At 46.2% G+C, this 26,195-nt stretch overlaps 1 protein-coding gene across 4 annotated transcripts in view; it reads left to right on the top strand.

Moving 5' to 3' along the window:
* Positions 1-26,195, top strand: part of LSMEM1 (leucine rich single-pass membrane protein 1) — a 241,239-nt gene that overhangs the window by 177,352 nt on the left and 37,692 nt on the right. For all 4 annotated transcript variants that reach the window (XR_014981317.1, XM_085653178.1, XM_085653180.1 and 1 more), the window contains exon 3: positions 7,918-8,040. Coding sequence is in view for 3 of the 4 variants with exons in the window: in XM_085653178.1 (XP_085509304.1) it covers positions 7,918-8,040 (123 nt within the window). In the remaining variant the exon portion in view is untranslated. The remainder of the gene's footprint in view (positions 1-7,917; positions 8,041-26,195) is intronic.

The following is a 26,195-nucleotide window of genomic DNA, read 5'->3' as shown; positions in this document are numbered from 1 at the left end:
CTCATTTGTGGCGATTTTTTTGGCGAAAGGTATCGATGGAAAAGTGGTGAGATTTGCAGTTTTGACCAGGTTGAGAATGGGTTGATAATTTAAAAACACAGAAAAAAAGTTAGGTTTAATGAACATTATAATTAGAAATTAGCATTTCAAAAAACCTTTGAAATTCACTGACAAAACCATAGGTTTCAGGCACGTTATAGTCAGAAATTAACATTTAAAAAACCTTAAAAATTCACTGAAAAAAACATAGGTTTCAGGGACGTTATAGTTAGTTGGACATTTCACTCATACAAAACCATAGAAATTCCTCCGTTATAGTTAGTTGAGCTAACTATAACTCGCCCCCCCGCAATGCACTGCTGATGGCATCACATATTACATAATTCATGACATGGTCAGTGACATCACTGATGACATCACTGTATGAGTGAAATGTCCAACTAACTTCAACGTCCCTGAAACCTATGGTTTTTTCAGTGAATATATATATATATATATATACACACACACATATAGAGAGAGTTATTTACCTACCTTCACCACTTTTACCAAGTGTATGCCTTTACCACGCATGCTTTTGTGTTGTAATGGCATGCGTGGTAAAGGCATATATGTGGTAAAAGTTTGCGTTGTAATGGTAGTTAATAGTAATGGAATTGGTGTAGTAATACCTGCATTGTGATGGCATGCATTGGATTAATACATGTTGTAATGTCATATATTCTAGGTGAGAGCATGGCTGAGGAGAGACTACACTGACACCTTACTGCTGTGTCTTCTCTGCATACCTGTGCACAGGAGCACAGAATATTGAGCTGTGTGTGAGTGTTCAGGTGTGTAACCTCACTCTTAAAGGAACGGCTGGTTAGAGAAAGACATAACACATGCCAAAAGCTGATGCCTTCAATGCAGAGGTGTAGTCACCATGCATCACATACAGTGGCACAGAGGCTCAAGAGATTCACTGCATTCCAACTAGGGTAGATTTGTTTCTGCTCCGATTGGATGCAGGAAACTTATTTTTGTTTACTTGTATTAGAGGCCATATCCCACTTGCTGTGCCACTGCTGCAATATGTCCTGGAATAATCTATGTCTTTTCATATGTCCGTACAGTAACCACTGTTTGTCTTTTTTGAAAGATCTTTGAACATCTAGAATTCCCTATATGACAATACTTTCTCTAAATAGGCTTCATCTGCCTGTTACTATTTCCTTCATCTGCAGGAACAAGTGATTGGAGGGTTGGTGCACAGCTGCATGCCTACACCTGAACAACAAATAGTTTAGCAAATAATGTTGTCTAACCCTTTATATGAGGTAGAGAAAATTCCCAGTAGTTTGGGATGGCAGCTGTTAGAAATGGGGGTCTCTAGTTGACAACGGTTTGCACCTTTGTCCAAGTAGGGATCCATCTTCGTAGTCAGGGCAAGGGAGTTACACTCTTAAAATAACCCCTGCTCACCCCCTTGGTAGCATGGCACGAGCAGTCAGGCATCTCTCAGAGGCAGTGTGTAAAGCATTTGCACATAACCAACAGTGATACAATGAAAACACTACAAACGGATGCCACACCAGTTTAGAAAATTATCCAATACTTCATATAATTAAAAGAAGACCAAATGATAAGAATCTACCATACAGTACTTTAAAATATGCACTTTGCAAAAAATAACACTGAAAATGCAGCTTTTTTTAAATTTTATTTTTTATTGATTTAATTGAGCATTTCACAACAAACAAACACCGCTATGAAGTACATTACACAGTGCAAAGGCAGGTATCAAATCCATTAAACAATAATGCAAAAATCCATTGAGAGCAGGTCATGAGCATGCAAGCCATCACATATGAGCTTTCCAGTCGGAACACAAGGGAAAGTGGCATGGATAACAGGAGCAAAGTGCAGCACAGTAATAAAATAACATGTCCATCACATTGTCCCAGACCACAGGAGGTTAGATAGTGGACACAGACAGCAGATATGTAGTGAGAGGTGACCAAATATCTCGGGCCGGGATGGTACAGATAGTTCCTCAGCATAACAGACTAGTTGATCTCGACAGTAGGCCAGGTCCCGCAGCCACAGTTTGGCAGTGGGGGCCAGCCTACTCTCCCAACCCATAGAGACCCTCCGCTTGGCCATTAGCAACACAATGGCCACGAATCGCCGACAGGAGGCCTTAACACCAGCAACAAGACCAAGAAGACAAAGAAAATGCAGCTTAATGGGAGTTGGTAGCTCCGTCCAGGGCAAACGCAGTGCTGTAGACAACAGAATCCAACAGTTCCATCTGACCGCGTCAGTCAGGGGCATTGGCAGTCTCGAAAACAGTACCCTTTGTGTTGCGGCCGACCCGTTGGTGTGAGCCAGTCGTGGCAAATGTTGTGGTTGCGATGTGAAGCGGAGCGGAGCGTTGAATCGTGCAGTGCCCTCAAGGTGCGGTGCGGGCAGCAGCTCGGTGACAGTCGTCCAGTGGCGTCGGTGAGACCAAGGTTGCGGTGCGGAGTGAAGGAGGTGTTCGATGTGGTGCTGACAGATCCCGGTGCAGTTGACAGAGCCGGTTGTGGGGAGCTGGCGTCGGTCGGTCCGGACTGCGTTGTGGGACGGACGGTGTGTTGTGAGACTTACAAGCGGTGCCCCTAAGCCACGATGTGGTCACAGAAGTTGCGGTCAGCGTACAGCGACAGAATCGGGGAGACCAGGGCGGCGAAGTGAAGCGAAGCTGTGCGGAGTGCGGTGCCCACAGGTCACTATGCAAGCAGCAGTTTGTTGGTGGTGGTGCCCTTGAGACCAGAGTTATTATGTTATGTTAATTTAACTTATTGAGCGGACAAATACCTGGAGGTGTCTTGACGCTGAAGCTAAATGTAAGCCTAAGGAATCGTGATCTAATTCTGGAACAGCCAGGATTTAAGACTCTTTCTAAAGGAGGATAGCAAACTTGCTGACCTAATATGCATTTCCAAGCGTATTCCATAATTTGGCTGTACCATAACCAATGCTTCGGACCCCCCAACTGGAGGGCCTAGCGTGAGCAAAGCGTAGCTGTCTACCAGGATGATACCAATAAAAAATACTTTTTAAGAATATGTGTCCCATGTTATTCAAAGCCTTATAAGCTAAGCATAATGTCTTAGACTTGACACGACAAGCTACAGGAAGCCAGTGGAGTTTCTGAATTTCCTTAGAAACTGACTCGTGTATAGGCCGATTCAATAGGAGTCTTTATTAGATGCTGTTTTTGCATTTTCTGGTACAGCCCACTGCAGTAGTCTAGTTATGATAGCACAGGTGCAGTCACAACTGTCCTCCTAGAATCGATAGGATGGTACGGAAGAACCTTCTTCAGTTTCTTGATAAAATGAAAGGTAGTAGAAACAATAGCATTAGTTTGCTGTGAGTACGATAGCTTGTTATCAATCAGTACCCCAAGATTTTTAGCTTTTGCTACCAGTTTTGGTAATTTCCCCATCTTAGTAGGCCACCATATGGCGTCCAATTTAAGTTGAAGGTTACCAAATGTCACTATCTCAGTTTTCTCCGAATTAAGCTTAAGACAGTGCTTGCCCATCCAACTATTAATTTCCAGCATACAATTTTGAAGGTGAGGTGCGGGGGAGGCTTGATCTTTATAAGCAGCTACCACAATCTGTGTGTCGTCAGCATAAAAAATTAAGCTAAATCTGAATTGCTGGATCAAAGGAGCCAGTTCCGACACATAGATATTAAAAAGGGATGGGCTTAATGAAGAGCCCTGTGGAACCCCATAAGGCAGAACAAAGGGGGTCGACCCTTGACCCTGTACCAGGCAGGTCGCTCCCCACACTGCACAGCACCACCTGTGTGCCTGTGTCCCTGAGCTCGCTGCTGCTGCAAGTTTGAGGCCCTCCTCCACCTGCAGGCTACCACCTGCGCCTCATCCCTGGTGGCCAGTGGTAGGCCGTAGGTTTTCTGTGCGCTCGCTCTAACCTTTATTTTTTCCTGTCTTCCCCGCTGTGTGTTGCTTCTGTTCTGCATTGTAATTCTGTTTTTATTCCTCCTGTATTCCTTTTTGTACCATTTTTTGCCCTTCTGCTAATTCTGCCCGCTCGGCTCTCCTGTTCCCGCCGCTGCGTCCCTTGCGATCCCGCCTCCCCGATTGCCCATTTGTCCCACTCCCGCCTCCCAGCTGCTCTTCCCTCCCACCTCCCCTTCTTATGGCGGCCACTGCACGGTGAGGAGAGTGACCCTTGACCCTGTACCAGGCAGGTCGCTCCCCATGCCGCACAGCACCACCTGTGTGCCCGTGTCCCTGAGCTCGCTGCTGCCGCTTCTGCTGCAAGTTCGAGGCCCTCCTCCACCCACAGGCTACCACCTGCGCCTCATCCCTGGTGGCCAGTGGTAGGCCGTAGGTTTTCTGTGCGCTCGCTCTGCCCTTTATTCTTTTCTGTCTGCCCCGCTGTGTGTTGCTTCTGTTCTGCGTTGTAATTCTGTTTCTATTCCTCCTGTATTCCTTTTTGTACCATTTTGTGCCCTTCTGCTACTTCCGCCTGCTCAGCTCTCCTGTTCCTGCCGCTGCGTCCCCGCCCCCCGATCGCCCATTTGTTGCCTCCTGCCTCCCAGCTGCTCCTACCTCCCACCTCCCCTTCCACTCGCAGCGGGCGCGCCGCTGGCATGCCTAAGGCAAGCCCGTCTGCGCCCATCCATGCCTGGACCGCGCCCAGCGCCAGACCCCTGGCCCCCTCGAACACCACTACCTGACACCGCTACGACACCAGCACCCTCCTCGCACTCAAGGCCGGCCGATCACACACCTGCTTCCGGGCCACCCCAAAGCGCACCCAAGGACCCTTTTCCTGCCGGGACTGCAGCTACACCAGCCTCCAAGCCACCACTATGTCCACCGGGGTAGGACACAGCAACCTCCGATGCATACTACTCAACACCAGCTCTGCCCGCAAGCACGCCATCGAACTCTGGGACCTACTCGACTCCTCCTACCCGGACGTCGCCTTCCTGACAGAGACCTGGATGAACCATTCCTCGGCACCCGACATCACCATAGCCATTCCTGACGGCTACAAGAACACCCGCAGGGACCGCACCACCTCGAGAATGACAGCAACTCCACCACCCTGCTCGACAACCTTGCCAACCTCGGACTCAAACAGCTCACCACCGAACTCCACTGGACTGACCACCGCTGCATCCACTTCACCTTCAAGAAGCCTACCACGCGCCACCGCTCACAACAGCCCCCCACCGCAGCTGGAGCAAAGTCACCTAAGACCAGCTAGTCACCACCCTTGCCCGAAACCCACCAATGGATCTACCGACACCGACTCCGCCGCCCGCAACCTAAGGCAATGGATCAACGACTGCGCCAACACTCTCACCCCAACCAAGAAACCCTTGAACAGACGCACCAACAGAAAAGCCATCTGGCTCACCGCCGACCTCCAGGCATCCAAGCAGGCCTGCTGTAGGCTCGAGAAGAAGTGGCACTACGAACAGACACTGGACAGCAGCACAGCCTACAAGAGTGCCATCCGCAGACACCACCAACTCATCCGAACCACCAAAAGGACCTCCTTCAAAGAGCGCATCGACAACAACGCACACAACAGCAAAGAGCTCTTCAACATCGTGAAGGAACTCTCCGACCCCAGCTCCAACTCCAACGACATCCCGCCATCACAACACCTCTGCGACTCCCTCGCCATCTTCTTCCACCGCAAGATCTCAGACATCCACAACAGCTTCGACAACCAAGCCCCCCCCCGACAGACACCAACACCTCAGACTCACCGCCCCCCAGCCACATCGACCCCCTGCTTTCCTGGACCCATGTCAACCACGACGACACCATCAAAATCATGAACACCATCCATTCCGGCTCACCATCCGACACCTGCCCGCACCACATCTTCAACAAAGCAAGCTCCACCATTGCACCCCCTATTCGCAAGATTATCAACAGCTCCTTCGAGACTGCCACCTTCCCGGAGAGCTGGAAACACGCCGAGATCAATGCCTTACTCAAAAAACACCCAAGGCAGACCCCAAGGACCTCAAGAACTTCTGGCCCATCTCCCTACTCCCGTTCCCGGCAAAAGTCATCGAGAAGATTGTCAACAGGCAACTGACCTCCTTCCTCGAAGAGAACAACATTCTGGACCCGTCCCAATCTGGATTCCACAGCAACCACAGCACCGAAACAGCCCTCATCGCCGCCACCGACGACATCAGGGCCATGCTGGACAATGGAGAAACCGCGGCCCTCATCCTCCTGGACCTTTAGGTCGCCTTCGACACCATCTGACATCACACCCTCTGCACAGGCCTCCACAATGCAGGGATCCGCGACAAAGCCCTGGACTGGACCACCTCCTTCCTCATCGGCAGAACCCAGAGTGCCCGCCTCCCCCATTCCGTTCTAAAGACATCAAGATCATCTGTGGCGTACACCAAGGATCGTCCCTCAGCCCGACACTCTTCAATGTCTACATGGCACTGCTCGCCAACATCGTCCGATCGCACTACCTCAACATCATCTCATACCCTGACGACACCCGCCAAATCCATCCCCCACGAAGGATTGAAAGCCGTCACCGAATGGATGATGAACAGCCGCCTGAAACTGAACTCAGAAAAGATGGAGGTCCTCATCATCGGATCCACCCCCTCCGCCTGGGATGACTCATGGTGGCTGCCTGCACTGGGAGCAGCACAGACCCCCACTGACCACGCACACAACCTGGGGGTCATCCTGGACTCAGAGTTGCCAATGACCCAGCAAGTAAACGCCATCTCCTCCTTCTGCTTCAACACCCTCCGCATGCTCCGCAAGATTTACAGATGAACCCCTTCTGAACCAGAAGGATGGTCGCCCAGTCCCTCGTCAGCAGCAGGCTGGACTACGGCAACGCTCTCTACGCAGCAACCTCAGCCAAACTCCAGAAATGACTGCAACGCATACAGAACGCCTCTGCATGCCTCATCCTTGACATCCCCCACCACAGGCACATCACAGCCCACCTGAAAGACCTGCACTGGCTCCCCGTCAACAAGAGGTTCACCTTCAAGCTCCTCACCCACGCTCACAAAGCACTCCACAACACCGGACCAGCGTACCTCAACGAATGACTCACCTTCTACACCCCGAACCACCAGCTTCGCTCTGCTGACCTCGCCCTTGCCACTGTCTCTCGCATCCGGAATCAAGAGAGCATTGCAGTGTGAGATGTGGGCAGTGCCCTCTGCAGTGCCTTCACTACACGGAGCCGGTGACGGACTCGGTGAGGAAGTCGGCGGCTCCCTTCCCGTGGCAACTGAAACTATGGTTCTAGAGGCGGAACCTAGAGGCTGGTGAAGTCTTTGCAGTCCATGAGACTTCAGAACAGGAGGCAAGCTCCATTTCAAGCCCATGGAGATACTCAGCACAGGTTCAGAAAGTTCAGTCCAGTCCTTTCACTGTTCAAGGCAGAAGAAGTAACTGCAGGCCAACCCAACAAAGCAACAACACAGCAAAGGGGCAGTACTCCTCCTGCCAGCTCTTCCAGCTCTTCTTCTTGGCAGGTTCCTTGATTCCAGTGAGTTCCCTGAAGTCTTTTATCTCCCTGAGACTTCAAACAGGAGGCAAGCTCTACTTCAAGCCCTTTGTAGAAAACTCTAATCGCAGGATGATGGAAGTACAATCCAGTCCTTTCCCTGCCAAAGGCAGAAGCAGCAACCAGCAGGACAACACAGCAGACCTTGCAGCAAAGTGGCAGTTCCTCCTGACAGCTTTTCAAGCTCTTGTTCCTGACAGGGGCCTTAGTTCAGCAGTAATCTAAAGCTCTGGGGTTGGGCCTTGATATATATACTCAGTTTGTCTTTGCTCTTCATTATCCTATTTATTTAAAGGTGTCTTTACAGCTATATTTTTTCTAACAGACGAGGACAGCACAGAAGAGATGCCATGGAGTACCATGAGGGGCCAATGTATCTTCCTCCTAACATTGATCATCATTGCAGCAGTTACCTGCATTCTCATTTTATGCATTGTCGGCTTCTTCGGTAAGTCAAACCAACAAATGTCATGTTTTGCGATTAAAAAGTTGTAGTAAATAATTTTTATGTTTTACAAAATTGCTCCTCATGAAAGAGGGCACAGCAAAGTTTCTAAGAGTCAAAATCCACAAATTTATATAAATTTCATAAAGACATTTTAAATCCATTTATACTCACCAAAATGTTTGTTATAAGAAATGTTTTTCATACCAAATATTTTCTTTTTCATAAAATTAAAAAACTGCAGATCTAAAGCTGCCTGTAAACTGTGTCCCCATTGCGCCCTGCTGAAATTTACCTATTTGAGTGAAGTGTTAGCTCCTCCTTTCCATCCTGCCCAGGCAAGTCCATCAGAATGCAGATGTATGTAGATGGGTACTCGAACACACCTATCCTTCCTGTGTTGTGGTGTCTAGTGGAAATGCACAAAGTGTTGCTGTCACCCACATCAGACGTGTTTTGGAGACAGACAGTGAGGTACAGTGAGCAGTAAGTGCGGAGAAATGTCCACTTTCTAAAAGTGGCATTTCTAAAACAAAAATGTTAAATCCAAATCACCAGTAAGAAGGAATTTTTCATTAGCATTCCAAACATATGAAACATGAAAAAGCTATTCCTCTGATCAGTAATTACAGCTTAACGGTGTGTTTAGGAATTCCCAATTCTAGCTTATGAGAGGAGTAAGCCTCACAGTATTGAAAAACTAAAATGGCTGTTTGTCACTTCCAGGACATGCAAAACATACCTTTACATGTCCTACCTTTCATTTACACAGCACCCTGCCCTTAGGACTACCTAGGGCCTACCTTAGGGGTGATGTGTGTATACACACAGGCACCGAAAAGGCAGGCCTGAGACATGTTTGAAAGGCTACTTTTGTGGGTGGCACAATCATTGCTGCAGTCCACTAGTGGCATTTAGCTTACAGGCCCTGGGTATATAGTATACCACCTACCAAGGGACTGACAAGTACATTAAATAGGTCAAGCATGTGTACACCAGTTACACACATGTTTAGGGAAGGAGCACATGAACCTTAGCACTTATTAGTAGTGGTAAAAGTGCTCAGAGTGCTATGGTAAACAAAAAGGTCAGAAAAAGAGGGTGAGGAAGGCAAAATGTTTGGGGTGACCCTTCAGAGAGGGTCATTTTCTAACAGGGGGATAATTGAGAACTCTGGTATTATTTGATGTCTTAGCCGGGAACAGTTTGAGAGTCACTTATGTGATATTTAGTAGTTATGGGCTTCACTGACAGTGCGGATCCAGCTGTGCCAAGTAGCGAACGTGCATTGAAGCTGGTAAGTACAGATTGTCAGAAAACATAAACCAGTACATATGAGAGAGGTGATTGTCTACAATTGCAATGACAAGGAGGATACTTCTGCACTGCTAAGTGGACATTGTACACAGGAAAATGGTGGATACTCCATCCACTATAGTGGTCCAAAATGTAATGGCCGGATGTCCCAGCTACGATGGAGAAGGCTTGAATTCTGACCCAACTGCTGAGAATGGCAATGTGGACGAGTGGGACCTTACCAGCGGCACTACTGCACTATTCTTGGAGTTCCAAGTCAGCCTTAGCTCCACCCACACAATGTCACCCAGGTTAGATCATGTCACTGGGAGGACGTACTATTAGAATGCATGCCCAGATGGAGCTGGGAGGTACGACGTATGTTTGTGGAAGCAAAACATATCCACAGAGCCAAATCCTATTAATAACTTGTGCTATATTCAGATAAGGGAAAGATCAGTCTGGGAGAAATTATGCATTTTTTCACAGATGCTAATGCGGACCTTAAGCTTTACAAGAAATTTCCAGAGTTGTAGAGACATTGCCCTCAATCAGAAATGGTCTGAAGAGATGATGTGGAGACTGGACCTGGAGATATGACTAACTTATCATTTATAAACAGCAACAGATCGTACCTCATTTCTGCATGCCCAGTTGAAGGCTATATGGACTACCACTGAGAATTGTGGCACATGGCAGCATTGGAGGACCTCGTCCTACATTTACCCCAGTTTGTGAGTAATGTATAAGTGTGGTCAACATCAAGAACACATTACTTCTTATACGTGATTAAGGGTACTTTATTACATTATCAGTAGGGCTCAATCACTAGCAGGCATGCCACTCCCCTTTTGGTGTGTACCGCCAAATTTATTGGGTAGTTATGGTATTATTGTTGAGTGGGGGGTTATACCACTGATGGTTGGAAAGATCAGTGTGGGAGGGGGAGTAAAGGATTTTATAGAATGCACAGCATTGGCACAGTTGAACTATAGTGGTTCATTTTGTGTTTGGATAAGACACATCGCTGAGAATTGGCAAGGTCATTCTGAAATCTAGACTTCCTGACAAACACCAGTAAAACACTGACCCTTCTTTTGTGGAACATTTGAGGCCAAAACAATCTGAGAATGGTGCTGGCAATCTTAGATGGACATAAAGCAGACACAGATTAGTTCTACTGCAAGAGACACATTTAAATCCCCAACACTCAATGGGCTATGCAGAGAGATGGAAACTACATAGATATTTCTCATCCTGTAGTACATTCTCCAGGGGTTTTGCATACTGCTCTGCAGCACCACAAACTTTAAATTACACAAAAAATGTAAGAACCAAATGGCAGATACGTTATGTTGATGGGATCATTGTATAGAAAACATTGGCACTTCTCAACACAAATGCATCTAACACAGATGACCCAACATTCTTTGAAGATATATTCAACTTGATATGCGTTAGTACTTATTTACTAGTCTGGGGTGAAGACCTTAATCTGGCATTGATTGCAGAACTGGATAGATCCCAGGATAGAACCCAGGATAGAAGTCTACACAATGCCGGATTGGTTGAAGTGGTGCAGGACATCATTAACAAAGTAGATCTGGTTGATAGCTGGTGAGCTAGGCACAGGTCTGAGGGTATGTTCTTCCTATTCCTCTATTCCTCCCCACAGCGTAAACTCTTGTAGATATAGTGCTGGTTAGTGGCACGAGAGGTGGTGACATGGATCGTCATCATGGCCTACATGCCCTACACACTCTTGGATCATTCTCCTGTAAAAATGCTGTCTTTGGTCTCTAGAACCAGGATGAACAATACCCTCTGAAGATTCCATGCAGACTCTACTGGATCCTTTTTTGAAAGAGGAAGTGGGGAGTCGGCACAGTTTTTGGCATAGCAGAGCCTGGGCCAGGTGAAGGACTCTGTGTCCCAGACTCCACGGTCTCTCATAAGGCTAGCTGCGCAAGCGGAGTCACTTGTAAATGTCGCTGCAGTCCCGCGGCTGTGTTGAGAGATGCCTACTCAGTTTTTGGCATTGTGGAGCCCGGGCCATGGGCAGTACTCTGTATCCCAGACTCCCCGGTCCCCTATCAGGCTACCTACGCACCCAGAAGCACTTTTAAACGTCGCTTCAGTCCCCCAGCACGGGACATGCTCGGACCAAGGGCAGACCTGTCCACGACCATCAGAGGCTGGGCTGAGCCCCCCCTATAACATCTGGGATCTGTTATTGTGCCCCAATACCGGTCTGGAGGGGGAAAGATGGGGAAGAAGAAGACAAACCCGCAAGCATTGGAGGGGGTAACTATAACTGCTTTGGATTTTTTTTAATAAAAACTACATCAGCAATTGCCAAGGAAATCGCCTTGACTGAAATGAGACTTTCATTGGCAGGTGGTAGTGGAGGAAAGGAGATCCTGGTGAACTCTGACACTGACCCACCTGCACTGATTCTACTAGAAGAGCCCCTAAAAACTGTCCCTTTGAGCCTTCTACATCCATACAGATTCCCGTTGGCCTCATAATCTCCGCTCCCACTGACGCCACTGTGAAATGGAAAAGAGGCGCCACTAAAGAACTTTCTTACACCGCCTCTAAAAGAGTGCGTAAGACCCAAATGACACAGTTTTCTTCTAGCCCTCAAGATCGTTTTCAAGGCCAACCAAATGAACCATCAGCCACGAGCCTGAAGTGGCCTGAAATGTGTGACAAATTATGTGATACCCTTTCACACATATTAGAACCTATTACCCAGCACCTGCCAGTATAGCGCTGACATTTGTGGAAATTCTGTCTGTTAAGTCATTAGCTGGGATTGGGGAGAGTTCAACCATACAAACCTCTCAGCATCATTTAATGTCAAACATAAATTCACGAGCTAATGCAGATGCACAAATTGTCCCCTTGAGAGACTAAGGAAGGTTTGATGTATCCTATTCGCCTAATATAAATCAAAGAGTGACGTCAACTCAGAGTATAACCACCAATGAGGCACTATTCAACAAACAGCCATCATCAATAGGGTGATATGGTACTGAGGGCAGGCAAGGGGGTAGAAATGGAGTATCAGGGAATGGGGTGCAAACAACCTCAAGGAAAAACCCACGGGTGGATAGGATGGGGAAGGTAAACAGTTCTCATTGCCTAAATTTACCTGCAGCTGCATGTCCATTTGTAGCAAATATGGTAAATGTCCCTTTATTAAGAGACAATCCACAAGAAACCACGGGCCAACTCATGGATAAAGCCAGGCACTGGCTAACAAGATTTGCCAGAGCCGGTTGCTTTATCCAGGATCACTTCATTGTGGCCAGAAGAATATCATGGGGGCCCTGCTCCAAAAATAATAGAGGGTGACAGTTTAGTGCTTAACTTCGACAACACGTGTTTGGCAGGTGACCTGTTAAGACAACTCCCCTCAGCTCCTACACTGTTGACTCAGATATACACTGTCCTCCTGGATTTTTTTTATTATAAATCCCTTTGTCCAGATTCATATCTCACTGACACAAACTCCATTAGTGAAATCGCCCAACTTACTTTGCCCCCCACAGATGGTCACGTTAAATAGACCTACTAGAAACAGATATGCCGCATTGGAGAACTTAGATAGATGCGATTGACTCACTCCTCCTTGTGAGGTGATATACTCTATAAATGAGGTAGTCATTAGAGGGGTCCACAGAGCAAGGCACCCACTAAAACCAATTGTGGTACAACTCTCAATGCAGAGTCCAGAAGCAGTAACTAGTATGATAGGAAGTGAGGAGGGATTTGTTTATCCAAAGGACTCTATGGCTAGATCAGAAGGTAATAACCTAATTTTCCTTACATGGAATATTGCAGGGTAAAACAACAAAAGGGATAATAATGACTGGCATACAGAATTGGCAAATTCCCATATTATCTGCCTCCAAGAGACATGGGTGATAGCACCTATCTATCTAAATGGCTATCACTCATTTCAAACCCCAGGCCTCCCATCCACAAGAGGCAAAGCAAAGGGTGATATTTTAACACTAGTTGCGAATACGACCGTGTTCAAAATAGTCAAATTCTGGAATAACTCACCATACTTTCACATATTAATTGTAAAGGGACACAAAAATAGTGACTTGCTACTAATAAACTATTACAATACAATTTTACAAATCCGACTTTAGTAGTAGAGGCCCTAGGCAGAACCATGGAAGATCTGATCCATAACCACTCAAAACCACTACAAGTTATATGGGTAGGTGACTTTAATGCAAATAGATGCCCCAGACAGGAGCCACGTTTATGCAGGGTCATGGATCAAAAGGGGTAGGCAATCAGTCATTTTACTATGCAATTCATGGTAGCGCCTTAAATAATTTATTAGACTCTTTCCTATTGGAAATTGGCAGCAATATAGGGCACTGTACATGTTGAACCTCTACAAAAAATAGAAGACAAGTTGTCCAAAAGGCTACTGTCTGTCCCAGGTTCGTGCCCAAATTTCAATGCTCATAAGGAACTAGGCTTGCCATACATCAACGAGAGTATTAAAATAGCCCCTTCGCCCTCTGTGTTGTTGTTGGAGTCTGCTGAGTGCTACGTGGGACTCGAAGTCCCAGGATCCCCTCTGGGTACATTCATCTCCCTCACCTGTGCCGGGGGCTATTTCAGGACCTCTCTGCTCCTGCTGCGCGGGAGTCGCTTCGCCCTCTGTGTTGTTGTTGGAGTCTGCTGAGTGCTACGTGGGACTCGAAGTCCCAGGATCCCCTCTGGGTACATTCATCTTCCTCACCTGTGCCGGGGGCTATTTCAGGACCTCGCCGCTCCCGCTGTGCCGGAGGCCGCTTTGCCCTCTGTGTTGTTGTTGGAGTCTGCTGAGTGCTACGTGGGACTCGAAGTCCCAGGATCCCCTCTGGGTATATTCATCTTCCTCACCTGTGCCGGGGGCTATTTCAGGACCTCGCCGCTCTACCCTACGCAGGAGCCGCTTCGCCCTCTGTGTTGTTGTTGGAGTCTGCTGAGTGCTACGTGGGACTCGAAGTCCCAGGATCCCCTCTGGGTACATTCATCTTCCTCACCTGTGCCGGGGGCTATTTCAGGACCTCGCCGCTCCCGCTGCGCCGGAGGCCGCTTCGCCCTCTGTGTTGTTGTTGGAGTCTGCTGAGTGCTACGTGGGACTCGAAGTCCCAGGATCCCCTCTGGGTACATTCATCTTCCTCACCTGTGCCGGGGGCTATTTCAGGACCTCGCCGCTCACCCTGCGCAGGAGCCGCTTCGCCCTCTGTGTTGTTGTTGGAGTCTGCTGAGTGCTACGTGGGACTCGAAGTCCCAGGATCCCCTCTGGGTACATTCATCTTCCTCACCTGTGCCGGGGGCTATTTCAGGACCTCGCCGCTCACCCTGCGCAGGAGCCGCTTCGCCCTCTGTGTTGTTGTTGGAGTCTGCTGAGTGCTACATGGGACTCGACGTCCCAGGATCCTCTCTGGGTACATTCATCTTCCTCACCTGTGCCGGGGGCTATTTCAGGACCTCGCCCTCTGTGATGTTGTTGGAGTCTGCTGAGTGCAACGTGGGACTCGAAGTCCCAGGATCCCCTCTGGGTACATTCATCTTCCTCACCAGTGACGGGGGCTATTTCAGGACCTCGCCGCTTACGCTGCGCGGGAGCCGCTTCACCCTCTGTGTTGTTGTTGGAGTCTGCTGAGTGCTACGTGGGACTCGAAGTCCCAGGATCCCCTCTGGGTACATTCATCTTCCTCACCTGTGCCGGGGGCTATTTCAGGACCTCGCCGCTCCCACTGTGCGGGAGCCGCTTCGCCCTCTGTGTTGTTGTTGGAGTCTGCTGAGTGCTACGTGGGACTCGAAGTCCCAGGATCCCCTCTGGGTACATTCATCTTCCTCACCTGTGCCGGGGGCTATTTCAGGACCTCGCTGCTCCCGCTGCGCGGCAGCTGCTTCGCCCTCTGTGTTGTTGTTGGAGTCTGCTGAGTGCTACGTGGGACTCGAAGTCCCAGGATCCCCTATGGATACATTCATCTTCCTCAACTGTGCCGGGGGCTATTTTGGGACCTCGCCGCAGGACGCACGCGGGCGCGCCTCGGGCAATGCCCGGGCCAAGGGCGGGCCCATCTGAACCCGTCAGAGTCCGAAGGAGGTCGGGTTGGGCCACCCCTCCAACGCCGGCGTGGTGATCTGGTGGCGTCCCTTATAGTTTAATATTTAATATATAGAGCAACCTCAGTGTTGGAAAAAGAGATTGCTCACACGGAGCGACGGTTATCTCTGGAATCATTGCAGAACAAGAGATCTTCCTTGGGCTCACTAGCTACATCTCGCACCCCCGATCATGTCTCCTCACATGCTTCGCAGAAGGAGGCTATCGAAACATCGGGCATTCAATCCCATAGCCTTAGAGAGGTAGCGGAGAACTCTCCTAATTCTCCCTCCCCCGAACAGGTAGTGGTTCGTAGTGAAAAGCAAAGAGCCACTGCCAGAGCTGTAGCTGTTAATAAGCCCCCTGAAGTTATTTCTTATACCACAGTTAAAAGGAAGAGGGGTGGTGGTTCACAAAGACCCTCCGTTGCAAAAGTTCCGAGGCTTAACACCCAAGCCAACGCTGCGACACTAGATCGTGGTAATGGACAGGTCCTCCCTTCAACTATATTCCCCGATCCGAGTCCTCCAGCCATAGGAGATTTTAGCCCTCGAGGTGGAGAAGAAATGTGGCGTAGACTAAAGAACCTTATGTCTACTATATTAGCTCCATCACCTATAGATTGAATAAAATAGAGGAAAACTTAAATCAGTTTTTTAAGATAGCTAACCTCGGAAACAAGGATCCCTTTGCCAAAGACGGCCAACAGGCCACTTTACAGACCTTCACTAATCTTAGTAATGACAGGCATGATAGCATTCTTCCATCCCAGACCTCAATAGACCCCTCAAGAACATCTGCTATGGATCCAAGAACAAGGGGGGAGGGCACCGTTAAGTCCCCAGTTTTACTTTATAGGCCAACACCGCCACTTAGGAATCTGGTCGACCAGGGCAATACGTCAGGCGAATTTGCACACCTATGTGCACCCCTGTGGAGTTTAAACCTACCGCAGTCAAGCAGACTAATGGTCAAGCACACAATGGCAGTAGTGGTTCAAATAGTAACCCCCAAACTAGGGTAAGAACTCCCTTACAAGCTTATGAGGATGGTGATAGGGGTAAACAAGGACCCTGGATGGATAGTAGATCTCTCCATCTACCGCCGGCTGCAGTACCCTTAGTGGTCATTCTGAGCAATGTGCCCCAGAGTCAGAACAGACACCTCGAATCCACTGGGCAACTTCTTTCGAAAACCAGACATTGACTTAACTCTAAATTAAAGGGAGCCGGATTCTGGGATGAAGATATTCTCAATCACATGATCATGGCCAGACGCATACCGTGGGTAGGCCCTTTAAGGAAGGAGTTGAAGGGTGACTGCGTGATAGTCAATTTTGATAACACACAGTCTCCTAGATTAATACTGGATATCTTGGGTGGGCCATTAAGGCTTAATGACAACTCAATAGCGGTTTTACCACTTGGGTTTTTCTATAAGCAAGGTCACCAAACATCATACCCCCGGAACTTTACTAAGGGGCCCAGGCTACTGAGAGCAAATTTCAGACCAGCTCCTAGAATATTTGAGGCCCCTGTTCTTAATAGGTTTGCACCACTATCTGACTCAGATGCTTGCGATTGACCACCACAATGTATCCCCTCTGCTATGGACCCCATCGAGGAGTGTGGAAAGGGCCATAGCTACCAGGTATTTTCCCCAGAAGTTCCAAAACCTGATCAAGGATCTAAAACATCTAGAGTGCAGATGATTCCCTCTGCCATGGAAACACAGGATTTTAATGAGGGTATACTCTGTGCGAATCTTTCTCTGATGTCTTGGAATGTTGCTAGATTATCCTCTAAACTTCCATCTACTGACTGGTCGAACCTAGTAGACAGCCATGACTTTATAGTGTTACAAGAGACATGGTCGATGACCATTACTCATCGCCCGGGCTATCTGGCCTACGGGAAAGTGGCCACCAGTAAAGGGAAAGGTCGACCTAGTGGGGGATTATTAATCTGGGTAAGGCAGTACTCATCCCTCCACATCAGGGAAATGCCTATGGATGATGGGGATAATATGGCTCTAAAGGTAATAAGGGAAGGTGAGTTAGCTTTTATTTTAATTAACATCTACTCACGAGGGCTAGTGGGGGGTAGACCCTCTCCTATTATTCAGCACTTGGATTCTTTTATTAATGAGTTAGTAGGCCTTAAACCACTGGTGAATATGGGTGACTTCAATTGCACATTTGAGCCCCTTGAGTTTGAAGATGGTAATCTTAGTGCAGAAGAGGATTCTAACTGGGGAGTTCCATCTCTGTCCATAGCACCAATTAAAAAGTGGACAGAGGCGGCGCTCCAACTTAAAAGTTTTTCTCTGGGGTGGGGCTTGAGAGCCGCAAACGGGAGAACTCTATCAGATAGTAATGGTAGCAACACCTTTTCTAACGAGAAGAGTGGCAGTAGGATTGATTACATTCTTGTTAGTTTGGAATTATGGTCAACCCTACTGGATATGGTCGTGATTAACAGACCAGAAAGTGACCATGATCCTCTTTCTTTGAGGTTAGCAATGAAGTCATCTTTGAGAATTAGTCCCCCTCAGGAATTGCTGGAAGGTGATATTGTGTTAACAAGTGATCATCGTCGATTGAAGTGGGCTATAATTTCTGAAAATGTAAGCACCCAAAGTCTGCTTCAAAAGACTCTTGAGGAAACACTTATGACCCTTTCAGCTTTTAATTTTTTGGACGAACCCCCTCAATGCTTAACGAGAGAACATGAGGCTCTTTTTGCTAAATTGAAATTATTACTCACTACTAAAAGGAAGGCAAGTAGACCAACTTTATCCAAATCAGCCAAATGGTATGATCAAGATTGTTCAGCAGCTTTCAAACTGCTTTCCCTAGTAATCAAATCAAATGATAGCCAGGCGATTAAAACAGCTAGGGTTACATACAAAAGGGTGCTCTTTAAGGCCAAGCAGAGCTTTGATGAGGATAGATGGGAGGAGTTAACCAAAGCTTCACAAGAGAAGAACTGGTTGAAATTCTGGCAACTAATAAAATGGGTCAGCGGGGCATATGAGCCTACTCCCCACAACAATGTCCCTCCTGATAAATGGGTTTCCCACTATCAAGCCCAGTTCACTTGCCCATCAACCTCTGTGACTGGCTGTAATGATATAGCAACCACGCAGGTCTTAACCTTCGGCCTGGCAGAGATTGAAACCGCTATGGAAGCAGCACCAGCCGGCCGGGCACCCGGACCGGACTGTATTCCAACCGATCTTTTCAAATCAGACAAAAAAAACTGGGCTCATTACATTCTCATTCTGATAAATGCTTTGGCACGCGGTGCACCACTGCCTGTCTCCTGGCAAGGTGCGGAAATTATCCCTATATTTCAAAAAGGGTGACCGCTCTTGTCCCTGTAATTATAGACCTATTAGTCTAATTGACTCTCTACATAAAATTGTGGCTAGGATCATATTATATAGAGTTAATGAATGGATTGATGAGTTTCATGTACTATCTGTCTATCAAGCAGGCTTTCGGTCACATGTAAGCACAATAGACCAAGTATTCAGGTTTATAATGATTTACTGGAGAACGGTCATCTTATCGGGGGGGACTTTGTTTGCAGCCTTCGTAGATTTCAAATCTGCTTTTGATCTAGTCCCCCGTAACAAGCTGTGGGACTTTCTTAAGGAGGCAGGTATGCCTTTGGCGCTTCTATCTCTTATTGTCAAACTCCACACTTCCAACTTCGCACAAGTCAGGTGGGGACAACAGGGTGAGTTAACAGACAAATTCCCTGTAAGTAGGGGTGTAAGGCAGGGGTGTGTTTTAGCCCCCACCTTGTTTTCCTTGTTTATAAACAGGGTTATTTCCTTTTTTGCAAACTTTCCAACTGACGCTCTTTCATTAGCTGGCTCCAAGGTCCCACTCCTCATGTTTGCAGATGATACGCTCATACTGTCTAAAACTCAATCAGGTTTGCAGCGGGCTTTAGATAGATTTATGGTCTTTTGCAACAATCATGACCTGGCTATTAATGTCGATAAGACAAAGTACATGGTGTTGCATAAAAACAAAATAATTAAGAGTAAAGTGTCAATGAATGATATACCCTTAGAACAAACCGATACTTTTACATATTTGGAGATCACCATGGGCAGAAGGTTGACCTGGAAGTCAGAAATAGAATTACTTGTACTCAAACATAACCAACTAGCCGGTGCCTTATTGAAAGAACATAGAGCATCGCACACAAAACCGGTGGGGCCTGCCATTGCCCTGTATAAGGGGAAAATTAGAGCATCAATTATATACGGGGCGGAGATGTGGGGTTTTGACAATTTATCCCCCCTTGTCATAGCCCAAAACAAGTTCCTGCGCTCATTGACCGCCCTCCCCCAGTCAACGCCCATTCAGCCGTTATTGCTAGATTTGGGTTGTAGGGCGTTTGACGATGACGCTGGATTCAGACCTTTCTCCTACTGGTGAAGGTTGTGGACAACACCCGAGTTATTATCCTATGCTAATGCAATCTGGTACATTAAGGACCTGGACAAGCATAGGAAAATAGTTTGGCTCTGACATATCAAAAGTGGTTTGTATGACATGGGGTTGGGCCACTTGTGGTTGGATCCCAGGGGCAATCAATTTCCTAATAAACTGGATTTTAAAGCCCTATACTGGGAATCCAGTTCAAGGAAATCATGGACAGCGACCAACAGCAGTTCATTATCTGGCCTATTCATGGATCAAAAGTTTATAAGTAGTCTAGAACCTTACAGGAATTTTATTTCTAGACCAGATGACCGCAAATTATATCATCAATTTAGATTGGGGACCCTCCCACTTAATTCTTATACATCTAAATGGAAGTGTGGTTTTGACAGGTTCTGTCCAACTTGTGTAACAATGGAAGAGCCAATTACTCACGTTCTGTTCGTGTGCCCCGCTTTTGCTCATCCTAGGCACAAATGGCTTAAGCCGATATGTTCGAATCTAGGTACTAGAACGCATAAAATAGCTTTGCGTATTCTGAGAACCAACACTCGAGAGGATATTGTCATCGCAATGGCTAAATTTCTTAGCTGGTCATGGGCTATACGTAGATCCATCGAGAAGAGGATTATTCCTGTTGAACTTCCTGCTCATGACATTTTATTGTAGAAGCGGCTCTGTTCTTATTTTTCATCATTTTTATTATGAAGATGGAAAGACCGATATGTTGGCTTAATTCTGTTTTAAGAAGTGTTTTTATGGGCTGGACCCAGACAGAGATATTTAATAATTACAAGGACATTAGACTTTTTGTCTTTTCTATTTTAACCTGTACATTTTTTTAATTTTTTCTTAAATTGTTGTAGTGTGTCTTTCATGATGTAATAATCGAATAAAGACTTTTGATGATGATGATGAAAATAGCCCCGCTATTGTTGCGGCTTTCAATATGGAAAAGACAAGAGGTTCCAGTTAACAAACATATCTTAAGGGATGCTATGAATCTTGATCATGCAGAGTCCATTCCCTGGCTTACATACGTGAGACAGACTCTTGCCTCTTTGGGCTTGCCATACCTTTATGAAAGCCCTACTTGCTGTGTAACCTTCCCGAAATCAAAATTGAAAGATATCTTTCTAGCTAACTGTTCTCAGGCTAGATGGGAAAGGAGTATGGCAAAACACACAATTTTATATCAAGCTGTACTGCCTGTCTTGCCAGGGGCCTCTTCTTACCTCTCCTTTGACGTGAACCCCCGCCATTGCTACCTGCTGACTGGATTACGCTTACATGACATCCCTCTTATGCTGGGTTATCCGGCTAATACATACTATCTAGCTCGCCTTCCAGCTTGCTCATGCGATGCATTATCTAAACAAACTACCTCACATAGCCTGTTTTTGTGTGTTTTTTACGGGAAAGAGAGGAACAGGTATATTGTCCCTTTATTGCGAAAGTTTAATTTAACCAATCACACTTTAGCTCTTGTAGTTCTCCAACAATTGGAAACGCCATACGTGTGTTCTGTGATGGCATAATTTCTACAAGCTGCCATAAAAACTAGAAGGGCGTCAACCCTACAGTTATTTGAGCTAGAGGTCCCTGAGTCTGGAAAGATGGCCCCAGATGGTGCAAAAAGTGAGAAACAGCTAAGAACATTCAACACTTTGATATATGTCTCTACTATTTATTGTGGTTTATATGATATTTATCTCTAGGAGCAACTGATTTTAGTTCTACGGGGTTAGGCTTGTTTTATATTTTATATTTTAAGGGCTTTTGTGTTTTTTATCAAGCCACACAGTGTACGACTTTAAAGGTGGATTTAATGTATAAACAGATGTTTGCATGATATTCTTTGCACTTTTATGTATGTTTAATACCAATAAAGTTTGTTGATTGATAAAGAGGAAGTCTGTATTCCAACAGAATATTTCCATCACAATACAGGTTCTGTGACCCACTATTCCACACTATGAGCAGCTTTTAAAGCTTATCTTAGGGTACCAATTATAGCAAAACAGGCGGGGACTCTTAAGAGAATCTAGATGCTGCTTTATTAAGTAGAGCACGATATTCGGAAACTAGAGGCTAAGGTCTCTACCATGGCCAGAGAGACAATCCTATGGAGCATGAATATTATATCACAACAATTTAATGTAAAGTCGGAAATAGAGGTGACTATCCTGACGAAATGTGCCCAAGCTTGCAGATATGGCGAGGGAGAACACCCCAGCAGAACACGAGCTTAGCTACTTAAGAGGGATGGAAGTCACAATTTAATATTTCAGAACCAGGAAGAGGGATATGGGTCTATATTCGTTGGCGAAGGTCCTGTCAAATCGCCTGTCCCGCCTTATGGAGGGCATGGTTTCTCTAGTCCAGATAAGATGTGTCCCATATCCATCTACCTCACTTTATTTACGTACTGTTGTTTTAATTCCCTCAATTCTGTTCTTGAATTCGCAGCAGTGTTCTTGGACGCAGCAAAGGCTTTTGACTCCCCATTAATGGGCTTATGTAATGACTACATTGCACAGATATTGCATTGGGGAACCATTCCCGAAAGCGATCTGGATATATGCCAAACTTGTGGCTAGGGATATGTGCAAAGGGATTAGTGTCAGACCCTTTCCCAGTAGTCAAGGGAATGAGATAAGGTTGCCCCCTATCCTCTCTACTTTTTTAATGGGTATGGATCCCATGACCAAATATCTTCAAGAGCGCCATTTACTGAGGGGGCCACACGCTGAGTCAAGGAAACAGAGGTTAGATTTGGCAGATATTCTGGCATTAAAATAAACTGAAACAAACCTCAATTGTTCCTGCTTACTGAGTCCACCATCCGTGCACTAAGATAGTGGCCAATCTCCTGGGTGGATAAATTGATTACATACCTTGGAATACACATTCACCACAATATTGAGGCTGTGATCAGACTGAATTACGGTGCAGCTGTGGAATAGTTGGCCTACTGTGTTAAAATATGGCACCAGCATGCAGGCCGCATAGCACTGATTAAAATGATGGTTCCACAGTAATTGGGCTAGTGCCAGGAAAACGGGCATTGGAGTTAGACATTGGAGAAGATGCGAAATAGGGATTCTGCTGTAGACCAACAAAGGCAATTTCCATGAACTATAAACATGAACTATTACACTGTAAAATCTACGTAGGATGTACATTAAGCCGGAATCCTGCCTAGAATAGGCCATACTCGATCACACAGCTGTCCTGGCTGTTTCCCCCTTCATACTGATTTCCTACATCTCGCACGGTCCTGCCCACTAATATACGTCTTTTGGGGTCATGTTGCTCACACTGTATCCAAAATGATAGGAACTCACATCAGTCTGGACCCATTGATAGCGCTACTGGGTATGTCTAAATGCTTCCTTGTAACGTCAGCGATTTCCTTCAATGGCTGTGCTTCTGGTAAAGCGTAGAGTTGGCATGCACTTGATCACTGTTCCTTAAGAGGGCACATGAATGAAGGAAATGCTGATATGCAGTCACGCAGTGGATACATATGTATTGATGCAATCTCAGACATTAAGACGCAAGGAGATATGGAGCCCTCTGAGGGCATATTTTCTACAGGACACAAGCTCTGACGCGTTTGAACAAGTGACATCACCCCTGGCTGATTGAACTAGGTTGCTGTTACTGTGATAGATGCTAAACAGCTGGGACATTGCCCTCCATCTTGTTAAAGACCTTTGCAACCAAAATGCCTTAGGATGTGTGGGAGTAGCCATGTTCTGCAACAGACAGTGGACTGTGTGCACTGGGGTTTCACTAAGCGGTGATGAAATTGCTAGATTACCTATGTTTTCTCTGGCTGTATCTATGGAAACATCATGTAACAATAAGTGTGCGTAACTGTGGCATTGTGTCATACTCACTTACAACTATGTTGTTGAGATATTTCTACTTATGTGTTTATCTTCTCAGTAAAATAAAATAATAATTAAACATAAACCTTTGGCTAATGACCGTTTAGTACTTAGACTACTGGGAGAGTTATTATTGACATCCCTACAAACGATCAGTGTTTTTGAGAAAGGTATATCCAAGTCCAGGGTTGGTCAATACAGTATATGACACTTCTACAATGCGCTGATCTGACAGGTAGAAAATAGTTGCATTATCTGCTTATCAAGTATGTAATGGTGAAGGAAGTGGCCCGATTAGGGTCACCCGAGTCACTCACGACCACCTCTCAGCCTTCCATACCAAATGAAGAGTCGGTCAGTCAGTAGAGAATACAAACCAATAACAGTTTATTTGTAGTACAGTCAGAGCGGAGCCCTGTCTACCCAGTCGCAAGGAGTGTTGCCGAAGGACTGGCATCAACAAGCATAACAATACATTATGTACACTTCGAAACCAATGAAAGCATGCCCACCATGGAATTTTCCATGGAGATGCGGCTGGACAGTAAATTACAAAGGTGCAAGTTTTGATTCTGAGGCCAGGCACACATTACCTACTATTCAAGGTCACTCTGCCTGTACCCACAACTAGACAAGTGGGAGAAGGCCTACGTCTAGAGGAAAGGTATGCACTAATAAGAACAGTGCATACATTAGTGTAGCAAAACTCTGCTCCGAAGAAACATAACCTAGAGAAGGCCGTTTCTCAGAAATGGCAAAAGATTAGTTCCGATTATAATTCAACATGGCGGCCATAAACAAAATGGTGCCACAAATGCTAACCTTATATAAAACAATGCAAAAGCATATTTTTACAGAATGTGACAGTAGTTAATTTGTAAAAATAATTAGTACCAGGGCCCTAATCAGGAGTCCACTGCATCTTGCACCACCTATTGCCCCTACCTGACAGTGATAACACAATTATTAACCATCAATCTGAACAAGTGTGACCATTTACACTCTACCAGGCCACCCAACGCTATACCAATGGCTTCAGTGGCAGATATTAGTCATTTTTAATGTGTATTGGATTCAAACACAGCTGCTGTTGTGCTCATCTCTAAATTAGCCAAATAGCGCCACCATGTGCTGGTGCTGGCAATTAGGTGTTGGTGCTGAGCACTGGAAACCACTAGCTCAAATTAAGCACTGGCATGTGAGCATGTGTATAGGTGAACAGGACTAAAGCCATACAAAGGACGAACCCTGGCTACATTGGAGGAGATACAAACCTTCTGGTTTACAGTACATTGTGGGGTCAACAGGTCTCTTGAGACATGTCTGTTCATCTACTGCCTAAAGCCACGTGCAGTGGGATCACCAGCTCATTTCTCATGTCAACTTTTCAAGCTCCATTTCATTTGACCACACTGTACCATGGTAGCTTTCTTCTCACTCTCACTCACTTGTTCCCACACTTTAGCCTCTTCTGCCAGTCAACTGGAGGCTCAAAGCACTTGGCCACTGCACACACTCTGTAGTGTGACCTTCATCCAATTCTCCAATTTTGGAAATTTGGGTAGGAAAGCAACAAAAGCCAACCTCACTCCGAAAGGTTGCATTCAAGGTAAGATTTAGTTGTGGTCCTGCATTTGGGATGAAAAAAAATCAAACCCAAATCATCAGAATGTAATAAATCACAGAATAGGGTAAATTACTGATACCTGGAAATGGGCAGCATAATAGCTCAATTAAAAGAGGTCTTGGACATGTGAGCTACCATGATTATATGAAGCTTAAACCAGTGATGCAAAACACTCTGTTGATGCTGCAACTTGTTGTATAGCACTTACTCAAATTGATCGGAGTAATTCTGTGAGCAAAGCTTAAATTAGGAATTAGAGACTCATGACGGAACCAATTACAAACACCATTGAATGCACAAATGTTCCATCCCATCATTTTTCACCTCACAGTCAGAGTGTACTTTTGTCTTTTGACAACAAGTTGAGTAGCCCCTATTTGACAGGAATTACTGGAGATTGGTGCTCCTCAGTGTCACTCTTTGGATGAGCTTTGAGTGGGGGAACCCCGATGATCTCACCGCTCTTAGGCACTCATTACGAGTGGCCCTTAAACTTCTGCAGTAGGAGGCTCCTCAGAATTCCCAGTTTTTGTTTTTTACATGGAGGTTTTGGTGACAGGAAAAGCTAAACTCTCAGTGTGAAATACTGGGGAGAAACATATCGACATCCATGCAGAAAGACTGATTTTTGAATGTTATTCCCCCCAAAAGCTTGTAATGCCTGCTATTTCTGCACTCCTGGAATTATCGTCCCCCAACCCAGCCATGGTAATTCCAAGGTGGTAAAATAACGGTAATATT

The sequence above is a fragment of the Triturus cristatus genome, chromosome 4_1, assembly GCF_964204655.1.
Source record: "Triturus cristatus chromosome 4_1, aTriCri1.1, whole genome shotgun sequence".
NCBI classification, from domain to species: domain Eukaryota; kingdom Metazoa; phylum Chordata; class Amphibia; order Caudata; family Salamandridae; genus Triturus; species Triturus cristatus.
This window is presented reverse-complemented; position numbering and strand designations above follow the sequence as displayed.